We start from the raw sequence: 27797 nt of genomic DNA on the forward strand, positions 1-27797 counted from the left end.
TTCGTGCTCGTCCCCCTCCCCGCGGCCCCGGGTGTCCCCGTGACGAGGCAGCGCGGAGCCGCCGCGGGCCGGGTCCATCCCGCCGCAGCGGCCCCGGGGCCGAGCAGGGACGAGGACGAGGGGAGGGAGCAGCGCAGAGCGGGGCCCGGAGAGCGGCCAGGTGAGGCCGCCAGGGCTGAGGGGGCGGGGGCTGCGCCGGGCGGGCGCGGGGGGCGTGTTTGCGTGTCTGGGTGACGGGGGAGTGGGTCAGAGGCCGCAGCCTGTGGCTGTTTGCGCGTCTTCTCGTCCCTGCAGTCGGGGTCCGGACTGGGCTCTGCGCCCGTCCGGGCTCTGCCCGTGGGCCCCGGGTGTGCAGGACTGTGCACGCAAGCGTGTTTATGTGGAGGGGCCGCTGGCTGTGTATCTGCGTATGCGCTGGGCCGTCATTGTGCCCGCCCGGGGCGCCAGGCACCGGCCTGCCCCAGCGCAGTCTCTACAGCATAGGGATGTTTTCCAAACTGGCTGCCTGCGGGAGACAGCTCTGCTGCAGCCTGAGCCAGAGGGGGGAGCGCCGCCCCCACAGGCCTCCAGAGACCCAGAGGCCTGGGGACCGCTGACACCTGAGGGAGGGTGGGGACGAGCACCCAGGAGAGTCGAGAGGCCTGCCCTCAGGGTGAGGTCAAGATGGGGAGACTGAGGCAGATGGATGGTGAGGTGGAAGTAGGCAACAGGAGGAGAGGGGGAGGAGGGCGGGAAGAGAAATGGGAGGGAAGGACAGTGCTGGGAGGACAGAGAGTCATTGAGAAACAGACAGACGGACAGAGGCCTAGACATGCAAAGAGGCAGAAAGATTATGATGGATAGATGGGTGCAAAGAACCTGACAGAGGGTAACTCAGAGGTCCTGGGGCTAAAAGCTCAAGCCAGGAATTGAGTCTTAGACCAAGTTAAAGACCCACAAGTCCTGGGTTGCCCTTCTTCCAAGAACATCCCAGATTGGGATCTTGGCCACCAATCAAGTTGTTCCATTTCTCTGGCCCCACCAAATATGTGGGACCTCTGACTCTGCCACCTCCCCCTCTTGTTTCCATTCTGCTCATCTCCCTCCCTGGTGTTCCAGCAACCCTTGGCAGTTTAGGGGAGGCATAGGAGAATGGTTGCCATAACATTAGATGTGTGAAAGGTCACTCTGCCTTAGCCTAGGTGGCTTGTAGCAGACTGGAGCTGGGATTGAGGGGGACTGGGGTGGGAAGCTTCAAAGCTCTCTTCTTCTCTCTCACTCTGCCCAGAATGGTGCTGGAAGGAAACCCTGAAGTGGGGACCCCCCGAACTTCAGACCTCCAGCACCCCGGGAACAAGGGCTCTTGCATCCTTTCTTCCAGTGAAGATGCACAGCCGGGCGAGGAGTCCATCAAGTATGGCGAACTCATTGTCCTGGGGTGAGCCTCACTGATCCGGGAGGGATGGGCACTAGCAGCCAGAGGGAGGGCCCCAGCTCCCAATAAGTAGGGCCTTCTGCTGTTTTCCCTTGTTTCCTTCCCAGCTGAAAGACAAAATTGACTAAACTTACCTCAATTCATAAATATTATTTTATCTTCCTGTTTTCACAAATTCCTGAGACAACTCTAACAGTCCACCCAAGTTTCTGATCATATGAGAAAAAGTAACAACTGCTGCCTTCTGATGTGTTGTGTGGGGCAAAGAACTCTGGTTCTGCAACAAAACTGCTTGATTCCAATTCTGCCTCTGCAAGTTGCTGAACTCCCTGTGCCTCCATTTCCCATTCCCATTTTACAAACAGGGATGATAATATTCCCTGCCTTAGAGGGTTGTCAGAAGCAAGCAAGGAAAGAAGGAAGGAAGGAAGGAAAGAGATGATTTTTGTTAAGTATGTAGAACAGCGCCTGGCACGTATCAAGTGATCTGGGAGGCAGGCCTGTGCCAAGCCCTTTCATGGACATTATTTCATTTCAATCTTCACAAAGATGCTGTGAGGAAGGAGGTGAGGAAACCGAGGCTCAGAGAGGGGAAGTGACTGGCCCAAGGGCACACAGCTGGTAAGTGGCAGGGCTGGGATTTGGACCCAGGTCTTTCTTACTCTAGGTCTAGTGGACTGTCACTAAGCTACAGCTCACCCTCAAGCTACAAATGGGAAAACTGAAGCCAGGAGAGAGAAAGCAACTGGAATTGGTGGCTGGACAGACCTCATCTTTTTTTTTCCCCCCCCTGGTTTTGGCCTGACCTGAATTCCTGCACCTCCTTCACAGCTCTTGCCCTAGGCACAGATCCCTCTTTTTCCGCCCCAATCCATGTCTCCTTTTGGCCTCTCTCTGTCATCAGTCCAGAAGAAACTACTTGATAAGCTTTAATCTCATGATGATGATTATTAAGGAATAATAATGACTATTGCTTGTTGACACATATGTATAATGGGCTTTTTTCCCCTTAAGAACAATAACAGCTAACAGTTATCAAGAGCTTGTTTTCTATGCCAAATGCTGTGCCAAGAATTTTCAAATGTTTTACCTCATTTAGTTTTTAAAATTAAACTACAAGGTAGGTTCTGAAAAATGGGCCATTAACCAGGCCCACCTGAATCCTGAACCTGAGTCCTAAACCACCATTGTCTAGACCACCCCTGACCCCATGGGAAGAACTCCAAAGGGCAAAAGCAAAGCCCCTCTTAGGGTGCTTGCATGAGCATAACAGCTGCTTCACGTCCCCAGGAAAGGCCTGGTTTTCCATCTGAGGGCAAGGCCACTGATGGGGGAGAATGTAGACCAATGAGATAGGCCCGTACCAGCCATCTATTCTCTGCAAAGCAGGGAAGCCCCACACTGGCTGTGCATCAGAGCCACTGGAAAGTGCATTGAAAACACACATTGACAGGCCCACCTTGTCAGAATCAGAATCAGAATCTCCATAGGTAGGGCCAGAGAATCTGGACTTTAAGAAACTCACCAGGAGATTCTGATTCAAGTGGTCTTTGTCTGTATGTGGCAGCTAATCACCCATCATTTCCTGCTGTATATGGCAGCTAAATGCCCATGACTGCCTACAGAAATATAATTCTTAGCCTAGTGTTCAGGTCCCTTCTACCAACTTCATCGTCCCCTGATAACACTTTACAACCCAAATGACCAATCCCTGATCTCACAAACCCTGCCAGCCTTGGGGCCTTGGCTTAGGTTGAGCCCTTCATTTAGAAGGACATCTGCGAGTCTGGAGTCAGGCAGACCTGAGCTCAAATCTGGACTTTTTAACTTACTAGGCTGAGGCAAGTCACTCTACCTCCCTGAGCCTCCAGTTCTCTTATTAATGGAAAGAAATACACTTGCCTGGCAGGACAACGCACAGATTCCATTAGGTAATTAAGAACGTGAAGGGCCAGGAACACAGAGGTAGCAGTACATGGCAGCCATCAAGGGTCTGACTCACTCCATCTTTGCTTCTCACCATCATTTCCCCTGGACAAGAGCTGCAAAGGAAGGTGGCAACTTGACATGGATGGAGATATGGAGGTAGTAGCGTTGTGGATCCATTCATCTCTTTCATTTGTTTTCTAGTAGTGGTGTAATAAGTTATAGTTGGCTACAGGTGAATCCTTTCCAGTTCTTCATGGCCTTATGTAGGTGTTCTTTCTCTCCAAAAACCTGATCCTGGGGCCAGAATTTCCTTCTGCCTTTGGACCTGGGGTACACTTGGCTTGGGCCCAGAGGCATGTTGTCATGGCAGTTGATGCCTGGGTCCTTGAGAAGCTGGGGACCCCTCCACTGACAGCACAAAACTGATCATTGGATATATCATTTCTACAACCCCAGCATCCAGCACTTGTCCAGGCATGGCTCAGGCATCCAGGAACACTTGGTTAATTGAATGCAAGACACCCCCCACAACACACCTAACATGCCAATCTGCTGTTGTAGGGTCTTCTAGCTTTTGTTGCTTCCAGATCTTGTTTATGATGGTAGGACCTGCCTGGAGCTGGCAGTTTTCTTCAAGTCTTGCCAGGGGCTCACTTTCTCTTTCTTTCTCTCCTCCTACAACCCTTTCTTCTTAATCCCCACAACCACAGCTACAATGGGTGTCTGGCAAGTGGGGACAAGGGTCGTCGGCGAAGCCGCCTTGCACTGAGTCGCCGGCCACATGCCAATGGAGTGAAGCCAGATGTCATGCACCACATCTCTACACCCCTCGTCTCCAAGGCAAGCAGTTTATCCCAGCACCCTGTCCCAGGCCCAGGTCTTGGCCTGCCCACAGCCCCTGTGGAACAAGGCAGTGCACTGTGCTGTCACTCACAGTCTAGTGGCTACCAGAGAAATGATGATGGTGGGAAATCCTTTGTAGTGTGCACAGGACTTTACAGTTTGTAAAATGTTTCCTTGACCACCAGACCTCATTCACTGGGTGGAAAGGATCATTTTAGAGGAAGCCAAGGCTCCTAGAGTGGGATGTGATGGTTACACAACAGTAGCAAAGGGAAAGACTTGGCCTTGGAGGATGGAGTAGAAGTCAGCTCTGCTAGTTCCAGCTGTGCAGAACCAGGTCACTTCTCCCTGAGCTGCAGCTCCCTCAACTGTAAAATGGGAACCATAGTCCATCCTTGGGGTGGCTGCAGGAGCACCTGCTGAGCGGTCCCCTTGGCACAGGATGCAGTTCCCTTTCTCAGGGATCACTGCCAGGCCCTGAGCTCATTTCTGGCTCAGAAGGTTATCTCTCTCATGGCCACATGCCCTGGGAGGTGACTTCTTTCTCCCTACCAGGCTCTGAGTAACCGAGGCCAGCACAGCATCTCATACACACTGTCCCGGAGCCACTCAGTTATAGTGGAGTACACGCATGACAGCGACACAGACATGTTCCAGGTATGCTCAACCCCTCCACCAGCCTCCTGGCCTCTGAGCTCTGCAGGCATTCCAAGGTGAGGCCACAGGGCTAAAGGCCATGGGAAGGTGCCTTGAGGGTGGGGGGGTACAAGGCAGTGCTCTGTACTATGAAGAAGCAGGATGTCCTGGCAGGGGTTACCGGCTCTGCACTGGCATAGCAAGGCAGCTGCCATGTCAAGACACAGACACATGATGCCCAGAGTGGGGGCCATTTGGCTTCCGAGTCCAGAGGGCAGGTGGGCAGGTGTGAGAGTCCTCATGCCTGGGTTCAAACGTCACTCGCCATGGGATGACTTTGGGCGAGAGTCCTTTAACCTCCTGGGCCTTGCTCTCCCCAACTGTAAGTGGTACTGATAATAACACTGAGGTATTCCACATAGAATACTTAGCTTAGAGTCAATTCTTACTAAAAAGTCACTATTTGTTGTGAATATTGAAGACCTTCCATACCAGAGGTGTCACTTTTCCACTGTTTGATAAGAGACCAACTAGCTTTTATTGAGTGTGGAAGAGGGGAGGCAGAGAAGGAGAAGCTTCAAGCCATATCCAGTTGGACGTGGAGACCCTATCTGGGAGCCCAGAGTCCCCTCCTCTGGATCTGGCAGCCTCGTTGTGTGGTGGCCTTGCACACAGAGCAGCTGCTGGGACGCGGGGAGGGAAGCTGTGAGTCCAGCTGTGCGTGTGTAACCCCTGTGCTTGCCTTCCCCTCCCTTGCAGATTGGACGCTCCACAGAGAACATGATAGACTTTGTGGTAACAGACACATCCCCTGGAGGAGGGGCTGCAGAGGGCCCTTCTGCCCAGAGCACCATCTCCCGCTATGCCTGCCGCATCCTCTGTGACCGCAGGCCACCCTATACTGCCCGCATCTATGCCGCTGGCTTTGATGCCTCCAGCAACATCTTCCTTGGAGTGAGTGACCCCCAGGCAGGGACCAGCTCTTCATTAGAGAGTGAACTAAGGGGAGGCTGGGGAGGTGCCGTGCCCTGGAGTGATGGACCCCCCCACAGTCATCCTAACCATAACCCAGGGAGGGCTTACAGCCCCACTTCATAGACAGCAGCCTGAGGCTTGGGGAGATCAGGTGGTGCCCAAGTCATGCCGGCCTGTCTGGGTTACCTCTGAACTTGGGGTACAGACATAGCCCCTCTGGTACACAGCCAGCTGGGGATACCCAGGGATGTGATCAGATCCCTCATGTGGTCCCAGGAGCGGGCAGCCAAATGGCGGACCCCCGATGGCCTGATGGATGGCCTGACCACCAATGGGGTCCTGGTGATGCACCCTGCGGGAGGCTTCTCAGAAGACTCGGCCCCAGGTGTCTGGCGGGAGATCTCCGTCTGCGGGAATGTGTACACACTGCGGGACAGTCGCTCAGCCCAGCAGCGGGGGAAGCTGGTAGGTGGCCCACTCCATCTCCCCCACAGCCCTTCCCAGGCCTGCATAATCTGCCCATCCCCCTGCCCAAGGTGAAAGATGACTTGCTGTCCTCATGCCTGAGGGAGTCCCAGTGGGCTCCATCTAGAACCCCAGGAGTTCTTGGCACATGCCACTTGTCCCACGGGCAGGAGCAGACCAGCATCCCCAGGTGTAGCCTGCGCAGTGCTGAAGATCCGGGGGGTGATGAGAAGTGGAGCTGCACAGAGACACTGAGCAGTACCAAGAGCAGCGAGGCTGCCAGCAGCTTAAAAAAATCACACCCTCTTAGGAGGGTGACACTTGGCCCATGTGTGAGTAGTTTATAGCCTAGAGTGTTGGCAGTTTGTAGTGTGTCTGTCACGTACAAATAGGTTTCGCTTTATTATCCTCTCCCAGCGGGAAAGGGCCATTGGAGTAGTTCTGACAGTGCTGGCCACGTGGAAGCACCACGCGGCACAGAGCAGAGAAAGAAGGTTCCGAGCTGGGAGTGAGTCCTAGAGAGAGGTAGCATGTGGCCACTCAGGGCTCTTCCTGGGTTTCAGCATGCTGGCCAAGGAGATGAAGACCTTAGGGGAAAGCAGGGCTGATCTAGAGATGCTACTGGGAGAGTTGAGAAGCATCTTGTGTGTGTGTGTGTGTGTGTGTGTGTGGTGCTGGGGATTGAACCCATGGCCTTGTGCTTGTGGGGCAAACTATATCCCCAGCCCGATAAGCGTCATTTTTAAAATCTATGCACACAAACTATCCAGACACTTGTCGAGCTGTGTGCCAAGCTCTGGTCCAAGTACTTATGTTGATCAATTCATTTAATCTTCATGAGACCCATTTGAGATGGGGACCTGGAACCCACCTTGAGGATAAGGAGACTGAGACACAGAGAGGTTAAGCTACTCTCCTTAGAATACAGAGTTATTAAACCATGAGGTCACTCCAGAGTCCTTGCTGTTAACCATGACCCTGGGACAGCCAATTTGGCCTCAGTAGTAGCATTCTGCACAAGAGGTGTTTTCTGCCTCTTCCATTATGGGACGGCTTTGGAAAAACCCTGTTTGGGTCCCGATCTCCTGGTTTGACCAGTGAGGACACCAAAGCCTATGCTGAGAGTGAGGAACAGCAAGTGCCTAGGGAGCCTCTGTCTGCCTTCCCACTCCCCCATGGCCTCCCAGCCTGCCCTGCTGACCCAGTGTGCCCTATCCAGAGAGTGTCAGTGGGATAGACAGAGGGCTTGTCTGGGGTGAGGCTGCCTGATGGTGGGCTGGAGCCTCTTGGGCTAAGGCCCTTCTGCTGCCTCTGGCAGGTGGAAAATGAATCCAACGTGCTGCAAGACGGTTCGCTCATCGACCTGTGTGGGGCCACACTGCTGTGGCGCACTCCGGCAGGGCTGCTGCGGGCACCCACGCTGAAGCAGCTGGAGGCCCAGCGGCAGGAGGCCAATGCAGCACGGCCCCAGTGCCCAGTGGGCCTCAGCACCCTGGCCTTCCCCAGTCCAGCCCGCGGTCGCACAGCGCCTGACAAGCAGCAGCCCTGGGTCTACGTCCGCTGCGGTCATGTCCACGGCTACCACGGCTGGGGCTGCCGGCGGGAACGGGGCCCCCAAGAGCGCGAGTGTCCTCTCTGCCGCCTTGTGGGGCCCTATGTGCCCCTGTGGCTTGGCCAGGAGGCTGGCCTCTGCCTGGACCCTGGGCCGCCCAGCCACGCCTTTGCACCCTGCGGCCACGTCTGCTCTGAGAAGACTGCCCGCTACTGGGCCCAGACGCCGCTACCGCACGGCACCCATGCTTTCCATGCCGCCTGCCCTTTTTGTGGGGCCTGGCTTACAGGTGAACATGGCTGCGTCCGCCTCATTTTCCAGGGGCCACTGGACTAAGCTCCTGGGGTCTCTGCTGCCGTGCCCGCCTGCCCACCCAGGTCTCCCACCCCCTGAAGCCCAGATGGAGCTCTGCATGTGGGACTCTACCTGTTGGCACATTGCTCACTGGCTGGACACACTGGATGGGCTGTGACCCTCCCCTGAGCTCTGGTCCCCAAGGAGGTCCCCAAGATCTCTACCCTAGTCATACTGATGAGGGCTTTAGCATCAGTGCTGTTCTAGGCTGATGGAGGGAGTCAGCCCCATGCCCCTGCCCTTCCAGGGGCATCCCACATCATGCCGCCTACACTGTGCCCTTGGGGGAGTGAAGGAGCTGTGGTTCCTGACCCCCAGCTTAGGCTGGCTGTGCCCTGAGCCTGCCAAGTCAGTAACAGGTATCTGTCCTTCCTGATGCTGCCCCGCCGGGTTCCCCTATAAACCTCGCTGCTCAGCTGCCCTGACAAATCCACGTGTCCCACGTGCACGCAATGCCTCCAGCCCTGAGCAAGTACTAGGTGGGCAGCAGGCTGGCGCTGGCATGTGCTGATGCCCACCATAGGCTACAGTCTGTGCCAGCTGGGCTCTGGGGATGCAGAGATAATCATGTTCCTCACCTGGTGGATTTCACTATCTAGTGGAGGGTGGACCAAATTACCAAATATCAGAATTCTCAGGGCTGGGGAAGAGTCACTGCTGGCCACAGGAAAATGAATGAGGCAAGGGAACTCAGCCTCCATAGTGGCTTGGACTCCTCCAGGCCAATAGGATGGGGAGGGTGCTCTGCACATTCTGTGCAGCCTAGGGGTAGGGAAACAGGGCTGAGTGAAAGATTCTAGGGGCTGGAGCATGGACTGCAGGGGGCAGATGGGGGTAGAACAGAGATGGGGCCAGGCTGATGGGAAGACGCTGGATGGAGGATTTGGATCCATATTTGTGGACAGCCAGGAGTCAACAAAGCAGGGAGAGGATTCTCGGCTCCAGAGCATTGGCTCTGACACAAGGGCTACTATCACTGAGTGCCCACGTGTGCCCCACACTGTGCTAACCATAATAACAACTGCGTTCATTGAGCACTCACCAGGCACCAGGCTCTGCTTCTCGGAGGTTTTGTTGTTTAATCTTCACACTAACCCAGGGAGGGAGGTTATTACCCTTTGCGTTCACAGGGAGATGAAGGCACAAATTCCAAGTCACATAGCTAGAAAGTGGCCAAGCTAGGACTTGAACCCAGAGCTGTCCATTGGGGCAAAGGCTGCTCCTCTCCCTGACACTATGGCTTTCCTTCAGTGAGTGGGGCTAAACTGAATGTGGTTTTCAAGTCTGTCCCATCAAATGGCTGGAGAAGGGGTCAGTGGACATCCACTGTCCATGGCCTAGCCCCATGCAGGTTCCCAGCAATGAGCAAGGCCCTTCCTTCCCAGCTCCCTGCCTGAGGAGAGACCTGCCCAAGCTGGTGTCAGAAGCTGGCAACCACAACCTGCTGGCCACCTGCACCCCAGGCCGATACAGTGGGCCATCAGCCAGGCTGGGGTGTTCTGAGCAAGAACTGAAGGCTTCTGAGAAGGTACAGGGAGTCTCTCCAGAGGAAGGGCAGAGTTGGGAGGGCAGCTCAGGTGAGGGGAGCTGCATATCAGGACAGGGAAAATGCTTGGTGACCAATGAGCGTGGTGTTCAGGGGGGCAGGAAAGAGGGTTGGGGCTTTGGGTATCTGGACTAGGGTCTGGTGAGCCCTGGTGGCCGTGTCTGAGCTGACCCCTTATGCATCCTTATCATGGGTCACCTATTCTTGTGAACCAAGGGTCGAGCTGGGGGTGTTGCTAGGGTTGCCCTCTGACCAACCAGGAAGTCAGGTAGAAGGACATTCTGGAAATATGAAAAAAGAAGGTTTTGAGTGCAGGCAGGACCTGGGTATCATCCCCAGTGCAGTAGAGAGTCCAGAGCCTTAGGAGTGCAGATTCTTGGTGTTGCACACCTGTAATCCCAACAACTCAGGAGACTAAGGCAGGAAGATCTCAAGTTTGAGGCTATCCTGGGCAACTCAGCAAGACCCTGTCTCAAAAAATAAGAGCTGCTAAGGATGTAGCTCAGTGGTGGAGAGGCCCTGGGTTCAATCCCCAGAACTGCAAAAAGGAGGAGTACAATTTCCCCTGGAGGGAACTTCTCAGGGCCACACAGCTGGTTAGGACCACAGAGATCAGACCTGGGCTATTGAGAGGACAGAGGGCATGCTTGCATGGTGAGAGGAGGGAGATGTGACTGCATCCTTGTTTCCTTGCTAAGTAATGCTTAGTTACCATGGGATGGAGGGCAGATAAGGATGCTGGAGTGGGTGTGGGAGCGTTTCAAACCACCCTACAGCAATAGAAACACAATTCTCCCCAGTTGTTCCCTCTTCTGACCCTGTTGGGAACCAGGAAAGGGAAAAATTTGATTCTATTTTTGGTGGGGAGTCTCAAACTCTGGGAGGGAGAAAAGCTAGGGTCACTACCCTCGGTGCTGGGGAGAACTTGTAGGTATTGGCGGGAGGGGTCAGATGGCCTGGGACTTGCCCCAGCTATGCCCTTTGTCAGATCTTGGAGCCTCATTTAAATAGGATGACAGTCCCTTCCTCATCAAGTGGCTGTGAATGTCTGGAAGGCACTGGTGCCACAGTACATACTTAACACTGCTTCCTCACCTATCTCTTTGACATTCTCCAGGGGAAGGGCCAAGGCAGGGGATGAGCATGATTCAGTGAGTAGACAGTTCTGTGCATGTGTTTTGGGCACAGGTGGAAGGGACAGTGTGGTGGAACGTCTGAATAAGACTAGGCCCTAGTTCAGGGATTCCTGAAAATATCTGTATGGCCTTAGGGAAGTCAATGAACCCCTTAGCTTCAGTCTTTCCATCTGTGCAGTGGGTAAAGTGGTATCTTATCTCAGGGGTTTTGTAAGAATTAAATGAGATTCTCCATGGCAAGCAACTGACAAAAGACCTCAGTTAAGCGCTCCCATTAACCACAATCATAAAAATGGGAATTTTAAAGCTTGGTCCTGTGTACTGGGCTCTTTAGCTTGCCTGAGGCCCCTGGTGGCCATGGACCACTTTACCTCCTATGTACATTCGACTTCACCTGAATCAATCCGTTTTATAATCATTTTAAAAACAATGAGAATTGAGACCTGTGACTTTCCTATAGAAAAGATTACTTTATGGACATATACCCTTTTATTGAGCTCCTCCTTATAATGGCAATTGTCATCAGAGCCAATAGCTAGCAGCACTGTCTTGCCAAGCAGAGCCTTGTGCATCTTTGTAAATGAGAATCTTGGCTCCTGTGATGGGCAGTTGCTGCTCTGGGCCTAGAAGCAGGTGTCGCAAGGAGAGAGTGCCAGATTTCAGTCCTCAAACACCCCTATTTGCATGCATACAACTCTAGGGGGCAGTACTGCCCAGTCGACATTCACTGAAGCCTACAACATCCTAGAAGTGGTTTTTCAGTTAGCCCAGTTTTCCAGCTGATGAAGCCACGACTTGGTGAGATAAAGTGACCCACCTAAGGTCACAGAACCCTTAGGTGATAGAAACCGGATTTGACCTTAGGCCACCTGACTCCACCCCCCAGTCTGATCCCGAGCCGTCACCAAGCTCCCCACTTGGCCCACGTCCAGCTCCAGGCACTTCTACATTCATGCCCCACCCAGGCCCAGGCTCCTGACCTGTAAGAGTGGACTTCCCACCGCCTCTGCACTGGGCTGCCTTCCGGGGTCACTGGAAGCTTTCTCATCTAGCGGGCACCGGGCAAGCACCAAGAAACCGCCTGCCCCTTTCCGCCCTCGCCCTTTTGTATTGAGGAAACCGTGACTTGGAAATGTTTAGCTGCTCCCTCCAGGCTCACGCCTGTGTGTGGCGGTGCAGTGAAGCACTCGGGAGCGTTTCTCCAGCCCCTGCGCTGGCAGGACCACCTGGGCGATTCCCCGGACCGAGAGTTCTGCGGTCTCCGAAGAGTCTCCCCGCCAGATCCCCGAGTCCAATGAGGACCGGGGAGCCACATTACTCCCACTGGGCAGGTTTCCACCTGCAAAACTGAGGTCGGGGGACGAAGGCGAAACCCCAAAGGGTGGGGTCCTGATTGTGTGTGAGGTGAGGACCCTGATGCTCTGTCCATGACACTCACGCTAGCCCCGCCCGGGCTCGGGGACCCTGTCTGCAGGGACCAGGCCGCGGCCAGGCGGGGCACCGAAATGCTCAGTTCTTGCGCAAGCTTGGTCCACGGACAAAAGGCCAAGGCCGCAGGGCCAAGCCGCACGACACCCTAGAGCCTGGGCGGGTGGGGGTGAGGGGAGCAGGCCGAAGGAGCTTGCCTCGGCGCGCCTATTGGCTGGTGCCGCCGCCCATCTTGACTCCGGGACCAGAGAATTGGCTCGCAGGGGCGGGGTTTGCGGAGCTCCAATGAATGGGGAAGCCGGAAGCAGGAAGTGAGTTTGCGAACCACGCAGTGCTGCAGGTGAGGAGCTGTGCCGGTTTCGGGGTCACGGTGTGTCATCCTCCAGGGACCTGAGCCAGGCTGGGTCGAGAGTAGGATCATTCCCTTTCTGCCCACCTTTCATTTACGCCTTCCAAATCCATTCCGGTCCCTAGGCCAAGGAAAGTCCCGGGAAGCAAAGAGTTAACATCTCTTTTGGAACCCGCGGGACGTGCTATTGGGGCGGAGCCTCGTGAGTGGGGTGGGGGGAGGCTAGAAACTCATTCTCAGTCGGGGAGGGGGTAGTGGACAATGCCTTGGGCTGGGAGACCCCCAGATCCCAACGGGGCTGTGAGACCTTTGGTAAGTTGTTTGGCCGCGCCAGATTTCAGTTTTCCCATATATACAATGGGTTCTGGACGTCTGTGACTTCCCTGGCCCAGCATGTGTCGAGGGAAGAGAGCCGAAGTGCTGGGAGCCATAAGGGAAGAAAAGAGCTCATGGGAAGTCATTGCTGCTGTAGGTACATCCTGTCCAGGGCGACCTTATCTAATTTGTGTTGAGGTTGGGGTTATTGTCATCCTCTTTTCAATAGGAGAATAGAGATGCAGAAAAGAAACAATTGGCTGGGATCATGTCGGGGTTGGGATCTGGGGCTTCCAGCTAGAAACCTGGCCCTCTGTCCTTCTGAATAATGGTGGTGGTGGGGGGGTAATTATTCTGAACAAGGAGGGTAGGTGGTCAGAGAAGGAGAGAAGATAGGGAGGAACCTGGACTGGAAGTCTAGCAATGAGGTTCTCTGATGCTGACCCCTCTGTAGTGTGATTAGGCAAGACTCCTATCCTGTCTGGGTTTGTTTCTCCAGCTGTAAACTAGGTGGTTGGATTCAGACTTTGAGATTGAGGGACCACAGGCTCGGTGTGGCTCAGTATGTACTTTATAATCTCCTTGGGGGAGTCACTAACCACTTCTGAGTCTCAGCATATCTCATGAATACTGATCCACTAGTATTCCCTTCCTCCTGAGCTTTTGGGAGGCCGAAAGAACTCATGGGAGTTCAGAGCCAGGTGTGCTATTAGGGTTTGCTGAATGACAGATGTGATGATGGTTCCTTTAGGGCCCATGGCGGATACCCAGTACATCCTGCCCAATGACATCGGCGTATCTAGCCTGGACTGCCGCGAGGCCTTCCACCTGCTGTCACCCACAGAGCGCCTCTATGCCCACCACCTGTCCAGGGCTGCCTGGTACGGAGGCCTGGCTGTGCTGTTGCAGACCTCCCCTGAGGCCCCCTACATCTACACTCTCCTCAGCCGCCTCTTCCGCACCCAGGACCCTGACCAACTGCGCCAACATGCCCTGGCTGAAGGCCTTACCGAGGAGGAGTATCAGGTCAGTTCACCCAGGCCAGCCCTCATTTCCTGAGTGGCTTCTGGGTGTGAGGAACCAAGATGCAGGGAGAGGATTAAACCAAATGTTATAAACTCTGGAGCCTTCTCTCCTTGGAACCTCAGTCTTCTCATCTGTTAAAAAAAAAGTACAAATGGGTTGCCTGTACCTCTTCATGTTGTAATGAATCACTTAGAACAGTGCCTACTTACCTTGATGTAGGAAGGAGTCAAGGCTAGAAATTGGGCAGTCTGAGTTCTGAACCAGTTCTGGCAGTGGGTAAAATGTTCTGCCTGTCTTTTGGTTTTTGTTTGTTTATAGATTTATTGGCCAAGTAATACATGGATTCTTAGAGCATTGCAGCGATGCAAAAGGGCCCAGAATAAAACACAAAGATTGCTCTTTCTCATGCCTCTCCAGAGGTGACCACCGTGGCTGGTGTCTATGTTTTGCATGCCTATACCTGTACGTGCACAGCTTTCACATCCTTATTTTCTCTTTCACATAAATGAGATCATGCTCTTTGTCACCTTCTGTGTACTGCTTTTTTCATGAATGCTGTGTCTTCGAGAACTTCCATGGGTACATATTAATCTACTTCTTTTTTTTTTTTTCCCCCAGTATCAGGGATTGAACCCAGAGTCTTGTACATGCTAGGCAAGCTCTCTGCCATTGAACTATATCCCTGCCCTTTTAATTTTTTGTTTTGAGATAGTGTCTCTAAGTTACTCAGGCTAGCCTCAAAATTGCTATCCTCCTGTCTTAGCCTTCCAGGTAACTGGGAGTACAGGTGCATACCACTGCACCTGGCTACCTCATTCTTCTATTGGCTTTGAAGCATTCTACAACAGTGTACACTATAATCAATTTAGTCTTTTTTTTTTTAAATTGCTGGACTTTTAGATGGTTCCTGGTTTTTCTTACAAACAGTGCCATGGTGAGCATTCTCGTGCACATGTGTGAGAAAGATCTATTTCTGGAGGCAGAATTGCGGGGTTGAAGGCTGTGTACATTTATTATCAACTGATTCTGTTAAATTTTCCTAAAAAGCTTCTCTGAGTTTTATTCCCACTAAGAATGAACAAGAATACAACCTGTTTTTCTATATATTAAATAAAGGGATTGGATTGCTTATCTCTGAACTGAGGTGCTGTTTCTTCTAGCTTTTTTGAACCTTGCATTTCCAGGCTGTGTTCTTCTCATTAAAAGAGCTAGTCTGTGGGTATGCTTATAAATGGGAAGGTGCTACCCAATTGCTACTAGTTTTAGTAGGATTCTTTTGTTTGTCAGTAGCAGAAACTCACCTCAAAGTAGCTTCAGTGAAAGAATTACTGGTTCGCATAATTGCAAAGTCCAGAGGAAGCTTCAGGTATGGCAATATTCAAGGGCTCAGTGCTACCATCAGGGTGCAGTCTTCATCTCTCAGCTCTGCTTTCTTTCCTCACTCCAGCAGGGGCGCTCCAGGGTTTCCAGGGCTGATAAAAGAGGAAACTGTTCACCAATGGCAAGTTTCCTGGTTAGAGCTTATTGGCCAGCTGAAGCCTTATGCTCATCCTTATAGCCAGAGAAGGTGATTTCTCTGACTGGCCAAGACAGCCTACATACGCACTGGAACTGGGGGAAAGGAGATTCCCCATAACCACCACCAGAAAAAGGAAGATTGAGTTCTTTGTGCTGAGAAAGTGAGACTAGATTGGGGCCAGCAAAGAAACATTTCCTAGAAAGATGTTTGAGGCTACCTGGCTTTGACAATTGATTCTTCTGGTGCCCGCTGCCTGACAGGTTGGAAGCTGAGAATAAGCTTTCTAGAGAAGGAGGTGGTGTTGGGACTAGGCTTTAAATGACACAAAGGCCATAAGTGGCTGAGAGGAAGCAAAGGTGGATGGGTGACTGGGTGTTCTTGAACTTTGGAGACCAGCGTGGCTGGACCACAGGGATGTGAAATTGGTCTGTGAAAGTAACTTGGAGCCAGACTGGGGCTCCCCAGGCTCTGGGTCCTGCCCCTAGATTTCCCAGCCTCACCCATGCTGGCTGTACCACATGTGCTTGTCATGTCAGGTCTCAGGCAGGGACTTCCCTACAGTGGGAGGGCTGTGTGTCCCAGGTTTCTGATGTGATACCATCTCCCCCTCAGGCGTTCCTGGTCTATGCCGCAGGGGTCTACTCCAACATGGGCAACTACAAATCCTTCGGCGACACCAAATTTGTTCCCAACCTGCCCAAGGTGAGCTGAAGGAGGTTTGGGAAAGGTGGGAAGCAGGGTGCCAGTGGGATGTGCGTGGCAAAGATAGCTAAAGGAGCCCCAGCTGGAGTCCAGGGCTGAGCAGAACCTTGGCCTTGTCACTGCCACACTGTGTAACCCTGGGTGTCACCCAGCCTTGCCCTGTGCTGCATACACATACAAAGGAAAAGCATAGGCCTTGCAGATCTGAGGGTCAAGGAAGAGCAGGGTGTGGAAGCATTACAAGTAGGTGCTTGCAAGAATGGAGCCCACTGGTCATCACGGAGAACAGGGGAGGAGACTGGGTCCAGGGCATCCCTTCTAGGGACTGTGAGGTTAGAGCCTTGTTGGGGCAGATACAGCTCATACACTAGGGCTTGTCAGATCTTAATGCCTGTACGAGTCACCTGGTAATGTCAAAGTGCAGCATCCAATTTAGCAGATTTGTGGTGCACCCGAGGCTTGACACTTCTCAGGCCCAGCCAGCGCTGGGCCCTGGACCACACTCTGAGGCAAAAGATATTGGGCGCAGGTGGGGGATCTGGAGGGCAGGTTTGAGGGGAGCATGATCAAGCCAGTGACCTCCTTTCCCCGACAGGAGAAGCTGGAACGTGTGATCCTGGGGAGTAAGGCCGCTCAGCAGCATCCAGAAGAAGTCAGGGACCTCTGGCAGACTTGCGGGGAGCTTATGTTCTCTCTAGAGCCGAGACTTCGGCACCTCGGACTAGGGAAGGAGGTGAGGCCTCAACTGCTTGGGCAAGTGGAGGGTGCCCTTGGGATGAAGGGAAGGGCAGCTGACAGGAAGGCACTGGGCTTTGTCTCTCTCAGGCAAAGCTGCTGTCCACTGCAGGCCTGTTTGGTCATCTGTAAATTGGGAAGAAGGCTGGAGGGAATGCTTCCTGCATGTCCTCCCAGCTCTGATCTGCCAGGATGCTGTATGCAGGAGGAGGGAAGGAAAGAAAAGCTGGGAGGTGGAAGGTGCTGAGGATGGAGGCTGGGGAAGGAGGGCTCCCAGGCTGCCCACTTCTAGAGGCTGCTTGGGTTGCAGGGGAGAGGCGTGGCAGTCTCGGGGTGGGCCAGCTGAAGAAGTTGGGCAGAACTGCAGAAAGGCCCAAGATGACATCCATTTGTTTTATTTTTTTTTTTCTCCTGGAAAGGCCGGGGGGGGGGGGGCAGGATAGAAGCTACTGGGAAGAGGTGTAGGAAGACTGGGAGGCTGTCCCTCCAAGCCCCCGACTCCTGACCTTAGCAACTCCTCTTTCCCACCTTCCCCTCTTTTCCGACAGGGAATCACCACCTATTTCTCTGGGGATTGTACCATGGAGGATGCCAAGCTGGCTCAAGACTTTCTGGATTCCCAGGTTCGGGGATTGGCAACTCATCAATAGTGTGAGGGGGTCCTCCTGTCAGCCCCCTCATGACTGATGCCTGCCCTTGAGTTTCAGCTTGTACCCAGAGATACAGGCATGTTGGGTCCTTAAGGTGGAAAAGACTCAGACATCCTTGTCCTTGAGATCAGCCTGCATGAACCAAGAGGATGTCACCCAGATGTCCCAGATATGCCAGGCATAGAGCTGACCCTGCCCATGCCGGGTTACGGGGCCTGATGACAGCCTCAGGGCAGGATGAGATAAAACATCAGAGATGCGCTTCTAAGCCTGGGCCCTGGACCAGCTGTGTGAAGGGCACCCACCTCATGTAGCACTGGGTCAGCTGCAGTCATGCAGTGCCTGACAGGTCCAGTCCATAACTAATAAAAACTGGTGCTCAGTGTAGGTAGCAGAGCAGGAGCTTCAGCCCCGGCCTGCCCGTACCTGCTCCCTGTCCATCTGACTCGACCAGATCCCTCTGCCTGTTTTGCCTCTCTGCAATCCCCCTACAGTCATCACTTTCCCTTCTCCCAGCCCTTACCCTCTCTGGACCTTTTTCTCCCCTAAACCCCTGCCTTGTTTTTTTTCTAGAACCTCAGTGCCTACAACACACGGCTCTTCAAGGATGTCGACCAGGAAGGGAAGCCCCGCTATGAGGTGCGGCTGGCTTCCGTGCTCAGCACAGGTGCGCTTAGATCCCTTCCACTTTTCTCTGTAGCAACTCTGGATCCTGGTGGCTTAGACCAGAAGCCAGGCCACTCCGGAGAAAGAGGGTCCTTCTGTCCCAGGAGTTTCTGCATGTAGCCGAGGAGTGGATCTAGTCTCTATTTGTGAACCAGTCCTTATAGGTGGGCAAGGGACAGGTCTCTGATGGGATGGGCTCTGCTTGGTTTCAAGCCCACCCATGAGCCAGGCAATGAGCTCTACCCCTCGCAAACTACCTGGCCAGTTGGTGGTAATACTAGGGGGATTCTGCTGTGAGGTGAAGGCAGATGTGGGTGGAAATGTCCAGACCCTGTGAGGACATTTTCTGGTCCTCCTTTACCTGCCCATATCCCCCAGCCCCCCTTCCCCCACACACACTGTGCTGTAGCAGTGCTCCTCCTCTGGTTCCTAAACCCCTCTCCAGGCCTTCGCACAATCTTTTCCTACCCAGAAGGCCCTCCAGGCCCTCCATGTTCACCGGGCCAGCTCCACTCATCCCCAAACCAGGTGTGGATGTTACCTTTGCCAATACCTTGTCATCCCTCAGCCAAGTCTCTGCTGTCCCTTCTTGCCTCCCCCAGTAATTCCCCGTTTTTCTGTTTCCCCCTCTTGACTATATGCCCCTGGGAGGAGGAATTGGGTGTTTCAGCCGTCACTGTCTCTCCAGCACCTAGCATGTGGCAGATACTCAGGGACTCAGTGCAGGAATAAATGAGGACAAATGGGAATTTGCCTTCAGGTGGAGAGAGTGGTGAGAGCCACAGCAGGGTGGTAGGGAAGCTGAGGGATCAGCGAGCGGTTTGGTTTGACTAGGGAAAAGGATATTGTCCAGGCAATGGAGGGAATCCTGCCAACAAAGAAGTTGGGCCTGTACTGCCAGGGGATGCAGGATAGGACAGTGGTTGGGAGTGGCTCTGGGCTGGGGGTGTATCTCAGTGGTAGATCACCTGCCTAGCATACACAAAGCCCTGGATTCCATTCCCAGCACCACAAAAAAAAATTTTTTTTTAAAGAGTATGGCTCTGGAGCCAGTCTGCTTGAGTGTATCAGTTACTTATGGCTGTGTAACAAGCACCCCCAAAATTTAACCATACAAACCACCTATTTATGCTTACAGACTGCAGGTCTGGAGTTGGATGGAAGGTCCAGTAGTCTTCTCTTATCAATGGTTTCAAGTTATGTGGTTTCAGTTCACCACCCATGGTCAACCATGGCCTCAAATGTTGAAAGGAACATTTTCAGAAACAAACCATTTGCTGGGTGTGGTGGGTGCATGCCTGTTATCCCAGCATCTCAGGAGGCTGAGACAGGAGGATTGCAGACCAGCCTCAGTAACTTAGTGAGACCTGACTCAAAATAAAATATAAAAGGGGCTGAGGATGTAGTTTAGTGGTAAAGTGTCCCTGGGTTAAGTCCCTATTCCTCAAATAAATAAAACTATTCAGAAGTTTTAAGTAATTCTTATTACAGTATATTGTTGTTCTATTTTATTATTAGTTATTGTTGCTAATCTGTTACTGTGTTAACATGTTAAAGTTCATCATGGCAAAGCAAAATATATACAGGGTTCAGTTCTATCTTTAATTTTAGGCATCCACTTGGAATGTGTCATCCACAAATAAGGAGGGACAATTGTAAATTTTACCGATGAGAGAAACAAAATACCACAGTGTATCCAGGCACAGTGGCATGTGCCTGTAATCCCAGCTGCTCAGGAGGCTGAGGCAGGAGGATCACAAGTTCAAGTTAGAGAGACCCAGTCTAAAAATTTTTTTTAAAAAGAATAGAGGGGGGCTGGGGATGTGGCTCAAGCGGTAGCGCGCTCGCCTGGTGTGCGTGCGGCCCGGGTTCGATCCTCAGCACCACATACAAACAAAGATGTTGTGTCCGCCGAGAACTAAAAAATAAATATTAAAAAAAATTCTCTCTCTCTCTCTCCCCCTCTCTCACTCTCTCTTTAAAAAAAAAAAAAAAAAAAAAAAAAAGAATAGAGGGTGTAGTTTAGTGGGAAGGAGCCCTGGGCTCAGTCCCCAGTAATACAAACAACAGCCGCATGATAGTTTCCCTTGCTTCTGTAATGAGCTGCCACAAATATCGTGGCACGAAACAACACAAATTCATTCCTGAACAGTTTTGAAGGTCTGGAGTCTAAGTCAAGACGTCAGCTGGGCTGTGCTCTTCTGGAGCCTGCAGGGGGATGTTTCCTTGCTTTTTCCAGCTCCTAGGAGGCCTCCTGCAGCTCCTGGCTTGTGGCCCCCTCCTCACTGCATCCCAGCTTAATTCTGTCTTCAAGCTTCTACTCCTGTCACCTTCTTGCCTCCCCACGAGGACCACTGTGATCAATTTTAGGATGTGACTCTTTCTAAATACAAACTGTCTCCTTGGGTTTGTATCCCTGCTCTGTCACTTGCTATCAACATGATTTTAGAAAACTTTATTAACTTCTCAGTGCCTTGGTTTCCCCATCTATAAAGTGGAGATAATAATTCCCGCTCCCCACCTGGGTTGGTATGAGGATTAAATAAATTAACACATAGAAAGCACTTAGAATGTCACAGGTTACGTATTATTGTTATTATTTTAATTTTTTAAACAGACACAACTTTTTTTATACCTTTATTTTATTTACCCATTTTTATGGGGTACTGGGGATCAGATCCAGTGGCCTCACACATGCTAGGCTGGTGATCTACCACTGAGCCACAACCCCAGCCCAGTTACAGATTCTTTTTTTTTTTTAAAGAGAGAGAGAGAGAGTTTTTTAATATTTATTTTTCAGTTTTCGATGGACACATCTTTATTTTATTTGTATGTGGTGCTGAGGATCGAACCCAGTGCCCCGCGCATGCCAGGCGAGCACGTTACCACTTGAGCCACATCCCCAGCCCAGTTACAAATTCTTTTAAAATGAGAGTTCATAGTGATTCTTGCTGGCAGTAGGGAGTCATTGATGATCTTACTGTGAGAGCGCCATGATGAAGAGCCCGCTGAGTATTTTACATTGGCCTCCTCTCGGCCGCCCTTCTTTCCTCAGATCCTGCTCTAGACTCCGAATTGACTTCCAAGCTGAAGAGCTACAAATTCCAGGGGAGCCACTTCCAGGTGACCCGGGGGGACTATGCCCCCCTCCTCCAGAAGGTGGTGGATCACCTGGAGAAAGCCAAGGTAGGCTGGCTGGGCTGAGGGGTTTGGACTCAGGACCCCCTGGGCAGCAGATGGGACTTGGGGACAGGTGGCTGGTCTGAGGCTGACCAGTCCTGCTTACCCCCAGGCATATGCAGCCAACAGCCACCAGGAGCAGATGCTGGCCCAGTACATCGAAAGCTTCACCCAGGGGTCCATTGAGGCCCACAAGAGGGGCTCCCGCTTCTGGATCCAGGACAAAGGCCCCATCGTGGAGAGGTGAGGTGACCACCTACGCTGCCCCGCCCCTCCTGTCCACCCTCTTCCATCTGCGCCTCTCTCTCCTCCAGTTACATCGGGTTTATTGAGAGCTACCGAGACCCCTTTGGTTCCCGAGGAGAGTTTGAAGGTAACTTGTGGGGGTTGCCGGTGGTCAGGTTGGGATCCTTTCCCCCAAGGCCCAAGTTCATGTTTCTAAGTGTCCCCTTAGAGGTCTCCCATCTCTGCTCAGGAGTAATAACAATAACAACAGCCTTGCAAAATAAAAACCATTTACCATATTCTGGCACTATCTCATGAAGCTCATCTATACAGATTCACCCAGATATTGTCATCTGTGAGGATTTTTGTCGGTGGGTAGTGAACCCAGGCACTCCGGCTCTAAGGCAGCTTGCTGTGCTGCCTCTGGTGTGTGGTCAGGGCAGGCTCCAGGCAGACAGACATGCATTCTGAGCAGGCTTTGCCCGTCACCATCTCTGGGACCTGGGACCATGTAATGTGACCTATGAGCCTCAGTGAGAGCATATATGCAGACTGCTGTGCTCCACCAACTGAACCTGCCTGTGAGGCTGCCTCAGCCCCCTTCCCCGTAACTCCTGGGGCCCCCCTGTGCGGGCAGGGCCTCCAGCCTGAGGATTCATAATTGTCTGGGCTGGTATATCCTCTTCCTCCCCAGCCCTAAAGGAAAGTCTAGGCATCCAGCTGCCGAAGCCAGGGGGTAGCTCCAAGGAGGGAGCTCAGTTCCCACAGCCCACTGGGGCTTGTCTATGAGCCACAGATCCAAGCCCAGGGACCTGATGGGGAGAAGGGTTCATGTACCTGCAGCTTTCCTACCCAGGGTTTGGTGCAGTAGGGGCCAGGTCTGTGTCACTGTTGTCCCTAGCAGCTAGCACAGGGCCACAGCACAGAGCAGACATTAATGCAATGGCCACAAGGGTTGAATTGGGTGGTGTGGGATCCCTGCCAGGACTCTGCCAAACCTCCACCCTGTCCTGCCCTGCAGGATTTGTGGCCATGGTGAACAAGGCCATGAGTGCCAAGTTCGAGCGGCTGGTAGAGAGCGCAGAGCAGCTGCTGAAGGAGCTGCCCTGGCCACCGGCCTTCGAGAAGGACAAGTTCCTCACCCCAGACTTCACCTCCCTTGATGTCCTCACCTTCGCTGGCTCTGGCATCCCTGCTGGCATCAACATCCCCAACTGTGAGCTTCCTTGGTACCCCTAGCCATCAGGAGCCCATGGAGAGCCGCCCCTCCCCTCCACAAACTGCCCTGCCCTGTTCACCCTCCCGGCCACTCCTCGCCCCTGACACTCCTCGTCCATCTCTCTGGTCCCCTCCTGGCCTTCTCTTCCAGACGACGACCTGAGGCAGACCGAAGGCTTTAAGAACGTGTCCCTGGGGAACGTACTGGCTGTGGCCTACGCCACACAACGGGAGAAGCTCACGTTCCTGGAGGAAGAGGACAAGGTGGGCGCCAGCAGCCTGAGGGGCGGGGCTGGCCTCACCTGGTCTGGCAGGTTCAGGAAGGAAGACAGCCCAGAGCTGTGGCAGGGACAGCACTCTGGTCGGAGCTTGGCCATCTCCCTGCCAGTGACTGGTGGCCCTGTGGAGCCTGTGTGCTTTCTGGTCATGATGAAGGCACCCCTCCCTCCTGGGTTGTTGCTACGTGGGGTTGGAGTGCACTTAGCCTCCTCCAAGCACACGCACCACGACGGGCCTTCTACCTGCAGGCTGGGTGGCCGTGGTGGGACGTGTGACAGCGGGGACTCTGCTTACCTTGGCAGGACCTGTACACCCGCTGGAAGGGGCCCTCCTTTGATGTGCAGGTGGGGCTGCACGAGCTGCTGGGCCATGGCAGTGGCAAGCTCTTTGCCCAGGTGAGAAGGGTGCCACCCCGTGCCCGCAGGAGCCTCCCTCACCCCCACAACCCGACTCGGAAGGGAAGCTGCTCTGCCCTGGGGGGCTTTGGGGAAAAGGGCTCCTTAAGCAGGAAAGAAAGACTCTGTCTTGTCTTCCCCAAGATGACCCAGGAGCTCAGGGGTCTCCAGAACAGTTCCATTGGTGGCCCTTGAACCAGGAAGAATTGCTGGGCTTGAGCTGAGGAACCTACCTTGAGGGTGTGACCTGGGCAGCTGCAGGGACAGAGGCTGGGAGGGTCAGCCTTGGGGAGGCACCGAGGCTGCAGGACTGTCTTCAGCGGCTATTCCCTGAGTCTGTACCTTCCTAGAAGGGAGCCACTTCTCCCCAGAGATGTCCCAACCTGCCACTGTGGCCAGAGCCCTTGACACCCACTAGGGGAATATGGGAAAGTCAGCTGAGGAAGCCGTGGGCCCCAGCAGGGAACCACACAGATGAGTCCTAGGACTGCGGTGTGCGGGCATCGGTGTGGTGCTCGAACTGCCACCCTGCTGCTCCCTGGCTCGCCTTTGTGAGCTGAGCCTTGGCCTGGGGACCCCAGAGCTGAAGATCCCCGCCTCCCTTACCCGTATTCCTGCAGGATGAGAAGGGAGTGTTCAACTTTGACCAGGAGACAGTGATCAACCCAGAGACGGGGGAGCAGGTGAGGACAGGCTCTGTGGAGCCCCACCTCTGTGGAGCCCAGGGTGCTGGGTGCGGGCAGGGTCAGGGCTTGACTCATGGCTCTCCTCCTAGATTCAGAGCTGGTACCGGAGTGGGGAGACCTGGGACAGCAAGTTCAGCACCATTGCCTCGAGCTACGAAGAGTGTCGGGCTGAGAGCGTGGGCCTCTACCTCTGCCTCAACCCCCAAGTGCTGGAGTAGGAGCAGTGGACGTGCAGGGGGTGCGGGTGCTGGCAGGGAGGGCAGGGCCGCCCTGACTGTGCCTGCTCCTTGCCTCTCCTCCCCCAGGATCTTCGGCTTCAAGGGGGCTGATGCGGAAGACGTGATCTACGTGAACTGGCTCAACATGGTTCGCGCTGGGCTGCTGGCTCTGGAGTTCTATACCCCAGAGGCCTCCAACTGGCGTCAGGTGGGGCTGGGCCTCCCTGAGGAGACAGACGAGCCAAGTTCAGAATTGTGGGTGCAGGGACAATGGTACTTGTGAGGCAGGTGGACAGGGTTTAATCCAGAGTCCACGGTTGATGGGACAAGTCATGTCACTGCAGTGAGCTTTAGTGCCCCTGCCTGGGAAGTGGGAGGCACCGTCTCTCCCTGGCCACCTTTCAGGGTCAGTCAAGTAGATATTTTTGCTGTCACTAATGGATGCCTGACTGCTCCTGGCACAGTGCTCACATGGTGTACTACTGAACTGTTGCCCCCACTTTCAGCCCCGGGAGGGAGGCAGTTTTATTACCTCACTGTAGAGATGAGGAATTCAAGGCACAAAGAGATCCATTAACTTGCTGATAAGGAAGAGACAGGATTCAAATCCCCACAGTCCACCTCCAGAGCCATTAGATTCAAGTGCTCATTTTTAGCATGGGTTTTGGAAAAAGTAAATAATAGCAACTTTTTTACAAAATCAAGAAAGTGTGGTTTGAGGAGGCAGTTTTATGTTATCAAAAGTATACACATTTTAGAATCTGGAAACTGGGGTCTGAGTCCTGACTATTTATTTAACAGCTATGTGTGACCCTGAGTAAGTCACTGTACCTCTCTGGAGCCTCTGCTTTGTTATCTATAAGCTGGGGATGATGATGCCTATTTGTTCCTGCTGTTTAGCACAAATAAGATTGTGGAGCAGAAAGTGCTCAAGGTCCTGAAAGTGAGGGGCCTTCAAGGGTAGCTGCTGTCCTCGGAGGGTCTGGAGGAGAAGGTGGCATGTTGGGTGACATAGGGGACCAAGAATACCAGGTCCTACCTAGAAACAGTCTCCCTATCCCCCAGGGCAGTTTGCCCTCCCTGTGAGCAGAGAAGGGGAAAGAAGCATTTGAAGTGAGATCAGAAAAAAATTCAGAGGGTCAGGGAGAAGAAAATGACAGTAATAATTGATAGTAAGCCCCTGGGGCACATTAGGCTTGGACCAAGCATTTGATATTGGCTACAGATGACCTCTTTCTCCCTGACCCTGACAGGCTCACATGCAGGCCCGATTTGTGATCCTGCGGGTCTTGCTGGAGGCGGGTGAGGGACTTGTGACCGTCACTCCCACTACCGGTTCTGATGGCCGCCCAGATGCCCGGGTCCGCCTAGACCGTAGCAAGATCCGGTCTGTGGGCAGGCCTGCACTGGAGCGGTTCCTACGGAGACTGCAGGTGAGTGAAGGCCTCGTGCCTTGAAGCCCCCCAACTTCTGCCCCATCTCCCCACACTGCTGACACCTCCTCACAGCCTCAAGGTTATTCCCTCAGTCATTCAGCAAGTGTCCCCCTGTGATCGGTTTCTCACTGTGAGGAGGCAAGGACAATGAAGCAAAAGAAAGTTAGAGATTAAAAATCATTAGATCCAAAACATAAGGCAGCATCTTGGGTTGGACCCTGGAATAGAAGAAGGATATTAGAGAGAAACCTAGATGGAGTTTAGAGTTAATAGTAGTTGACCGGCTATATAAGAGGTACCAAGAAGGGAAATTGCACTATGGGCTTATGGGAGCTCACCGGACTATCCATGCAACTTGGCAATAAGTCTTAAATCATTCCAAGTTCAAATTTATTGCTAATAAAAAGTCATTAGATGAAAGAATCAAATCTACCAACCCCAAGGCCAAATTGAACTGCCACTGAGCATTCCATTGGCGTGGAACTTTCTGGGAGCCCCTCTTAAGGACTGAGCCAGGTGGTTCTCTGTATTGGGAAAATCATGCAGCATCATGGACAGTGTCCTCAGCAACAATTGTACAGAAATTATGGAATACAGAATCATTTTGGGGGTGACTATATGTTATATCAGCCTCCATAACAGCTAAGGGCACAGCAGTGAGATGGCAGGCAGGGAAAGCTTTCAACCAGGGGTCCCAAACAGCCATATTTTTGACCCACCTAGTTTGATAAAATTTGGCAAAGGTATAAATCTATATTTCTGGCTTCTTGGAAGCTACCATTCACAGGCTTAATTCCCACATGAGGAACTGCTAGGGGAGCTGAGCCACAGCCCGGGGCTGGACATGGCGTGGGCTCTCTGGTTGGCATGGTCCTCACCATTCCCTGTCACTCAGACGTCAGCCTTCTGTGTCCATGGGTTCTATGTCTGTGGATTCAACCAGCTGCACAGTGGAAATATTTTGGGGGAAAGTCGTGTATGTACTGTCTTTTTTTCTTGTCATTATTCCCTAATCATCTATGTACACAGCATTTACATTTTCTTAGGTATGGCAAATAATTTGAGATTATTTATAATATATTCAAATGGGTGCCTAGGTTTGAGGCAAGTATCTGAAATAGGGGACTTGAGCATTCATGGATTTTGGTGTTCATGGAGGGTCTGAGACCAGGCCCTGTGGGTGAGGCCTCCACCTGCCTAAACCACTTGGGTAGGACACTGTGTGCCTCCCCTTGGCATGTGTTGCCAGCTGTCCCATTTGAACTCCCAAAATTTATACATCAGCTTGATTGGTGGGTACTCAGCACCTTGAGGGTGTTAAGTGCTATTAAGAGGGAAAGGTGAGCCTTTCCCCAGGGCTCCCAGTTGGTACTGTTTGCTCCACTGCTGGGAAAGTCATTCTAACCCTGGGTCTAAGAAGGCAGAGGCGGTCCAGGAGAGAGCCTAGCCTCAGGGCCTGTTTTGTCACTTGCAGATGGGCAGAACAAACAAGAGTCAGACCTACAAAATGTCAGATACTTGGCAAAGAACCAAATAGAGCGCCTTGAAATAAACTAGATAATGACTGGAATTTAAAAAGACAGATTAACTAAGGCAGAATAAACAGGTTTTAGATCGAGCTGACTGTAAAAGAAATCATAAACCATGTGTAATAGAGAAACAAAGACAGGGAATTTAAGGGAGGCTAAGAGACATGGAGGAGAGTGTGAGAAATTCTAATGTACATCTAACTGAAGTTCCAAAGTAAAAGGAGAAAGAAGCGATAGAAGGAACATGAGAACAGATAATAGCTGAGAATAATCTAGAATTGATTAAAGACTTCAATTAATAAATCCAGAAAGCTAAAAAAAAAAAAAAAACCGGAAGGACAAGTGAAGCCTCTAACTAGAAATATCATAGATGATACAGAATATCAGAGAC

General features: G+C 52.6%; 2 protein-coding genes across 11 annotated transcripts in view; both read left to right on the forward strand.

Annotated features, from left to right (window-relative positions):
• On the forward strand, nt 1-11090 carry Peli3 (pellino E3 ubiquitin protein ligase family member 3). 7 transcript variants are annotated; one of them, XM_076847628.2, is made up of 9 exons: nt 1-160; nt 1268-1417; nt 1964-2035; nt 4054-4183; nt 4742-4843; nt 5582-5776; nt 6074-6262; nt 7581-8103; nt 9554-11090. In XM_076847628.2, exons 2-9 carry the CDS (start codon nt 1269-1271, stop codon nt 9847-9849), a joined length of 1656 nt encoding a protein of 551 aa, XP_076703743.2. In that variant the 5' UTR covers nt 1-160; nt 1268; the 3' UTR covers nt 9850-11090. The 7 variants fall into 7 exon arrangements, with proteins under 7 accessions (XP_076703743.2, XP_076703746.2, XP_076703747.2 ...); XM_076847631.2 differs by having other exon boundaries at nt 1361-1417; XM_076847624.2 differs by lacking the exon at nt 1-160 and adding an exon at nt 392-652.
• The window catches only part of Dpp3 (dipeptidyl peptidase 3), a 23316-nt gene continuing 5128 nt past the window's right edge, over nt 9610-27797 (forward strand). The window contains exons 1-16 of one of the 4 annotated variants that reach the window (XM_076847621.2): nt 9610-9696; nt 13694-13968; nt 16100-16189; nt 16785-16922; nt 17473-17547; nt 18148-18241; nt 21296-21426; nt 21533-21663; nt 21735-21793; nt 22667-22861; nt 23015-23127; nt 23445-23537; nt 24158-24220; nt 24313-24437; nt 24529-24649; nt 25695-25874. In XM_076847621.2, coding sequence (XP_076703736.1) covers nt 13699-13968; nt 16100-16189; nt 16785-16922; nt 17473-17547; nt 18148-18241; nt 21296-21426; nt 21533-21663; nt 21735-21793; nt 22667-22861; nt 23015-23127; nt 23445-23537; nt 24158-24220; nt 24313-24437; nt 24529-24649; nt 25695-25874 — 1878 coding nt within the window. In that variant the 5' untranslated portion in view covers nt 9610-9696; nt 13694-13698. The other 3 variants (XM_076847622.2, XM_076847623.2, XM_076847620.2) reach the window with 3 other exon arrangements.

Source organism: Callospermophilus lateralis, chromosome 2 (assembly GCF_048772815.1).
Source record: "Callospermophilus lateralis isolate mCalLat2 chromosome 2, mCalLat2.hap1, whole genome shotgun sequence".
NCBI lineage: Eukaryota > Metazoa > Chordata > Mammalia > Rodentia > Sciuridae > Callospermophilus > Callospermophilus lateralis.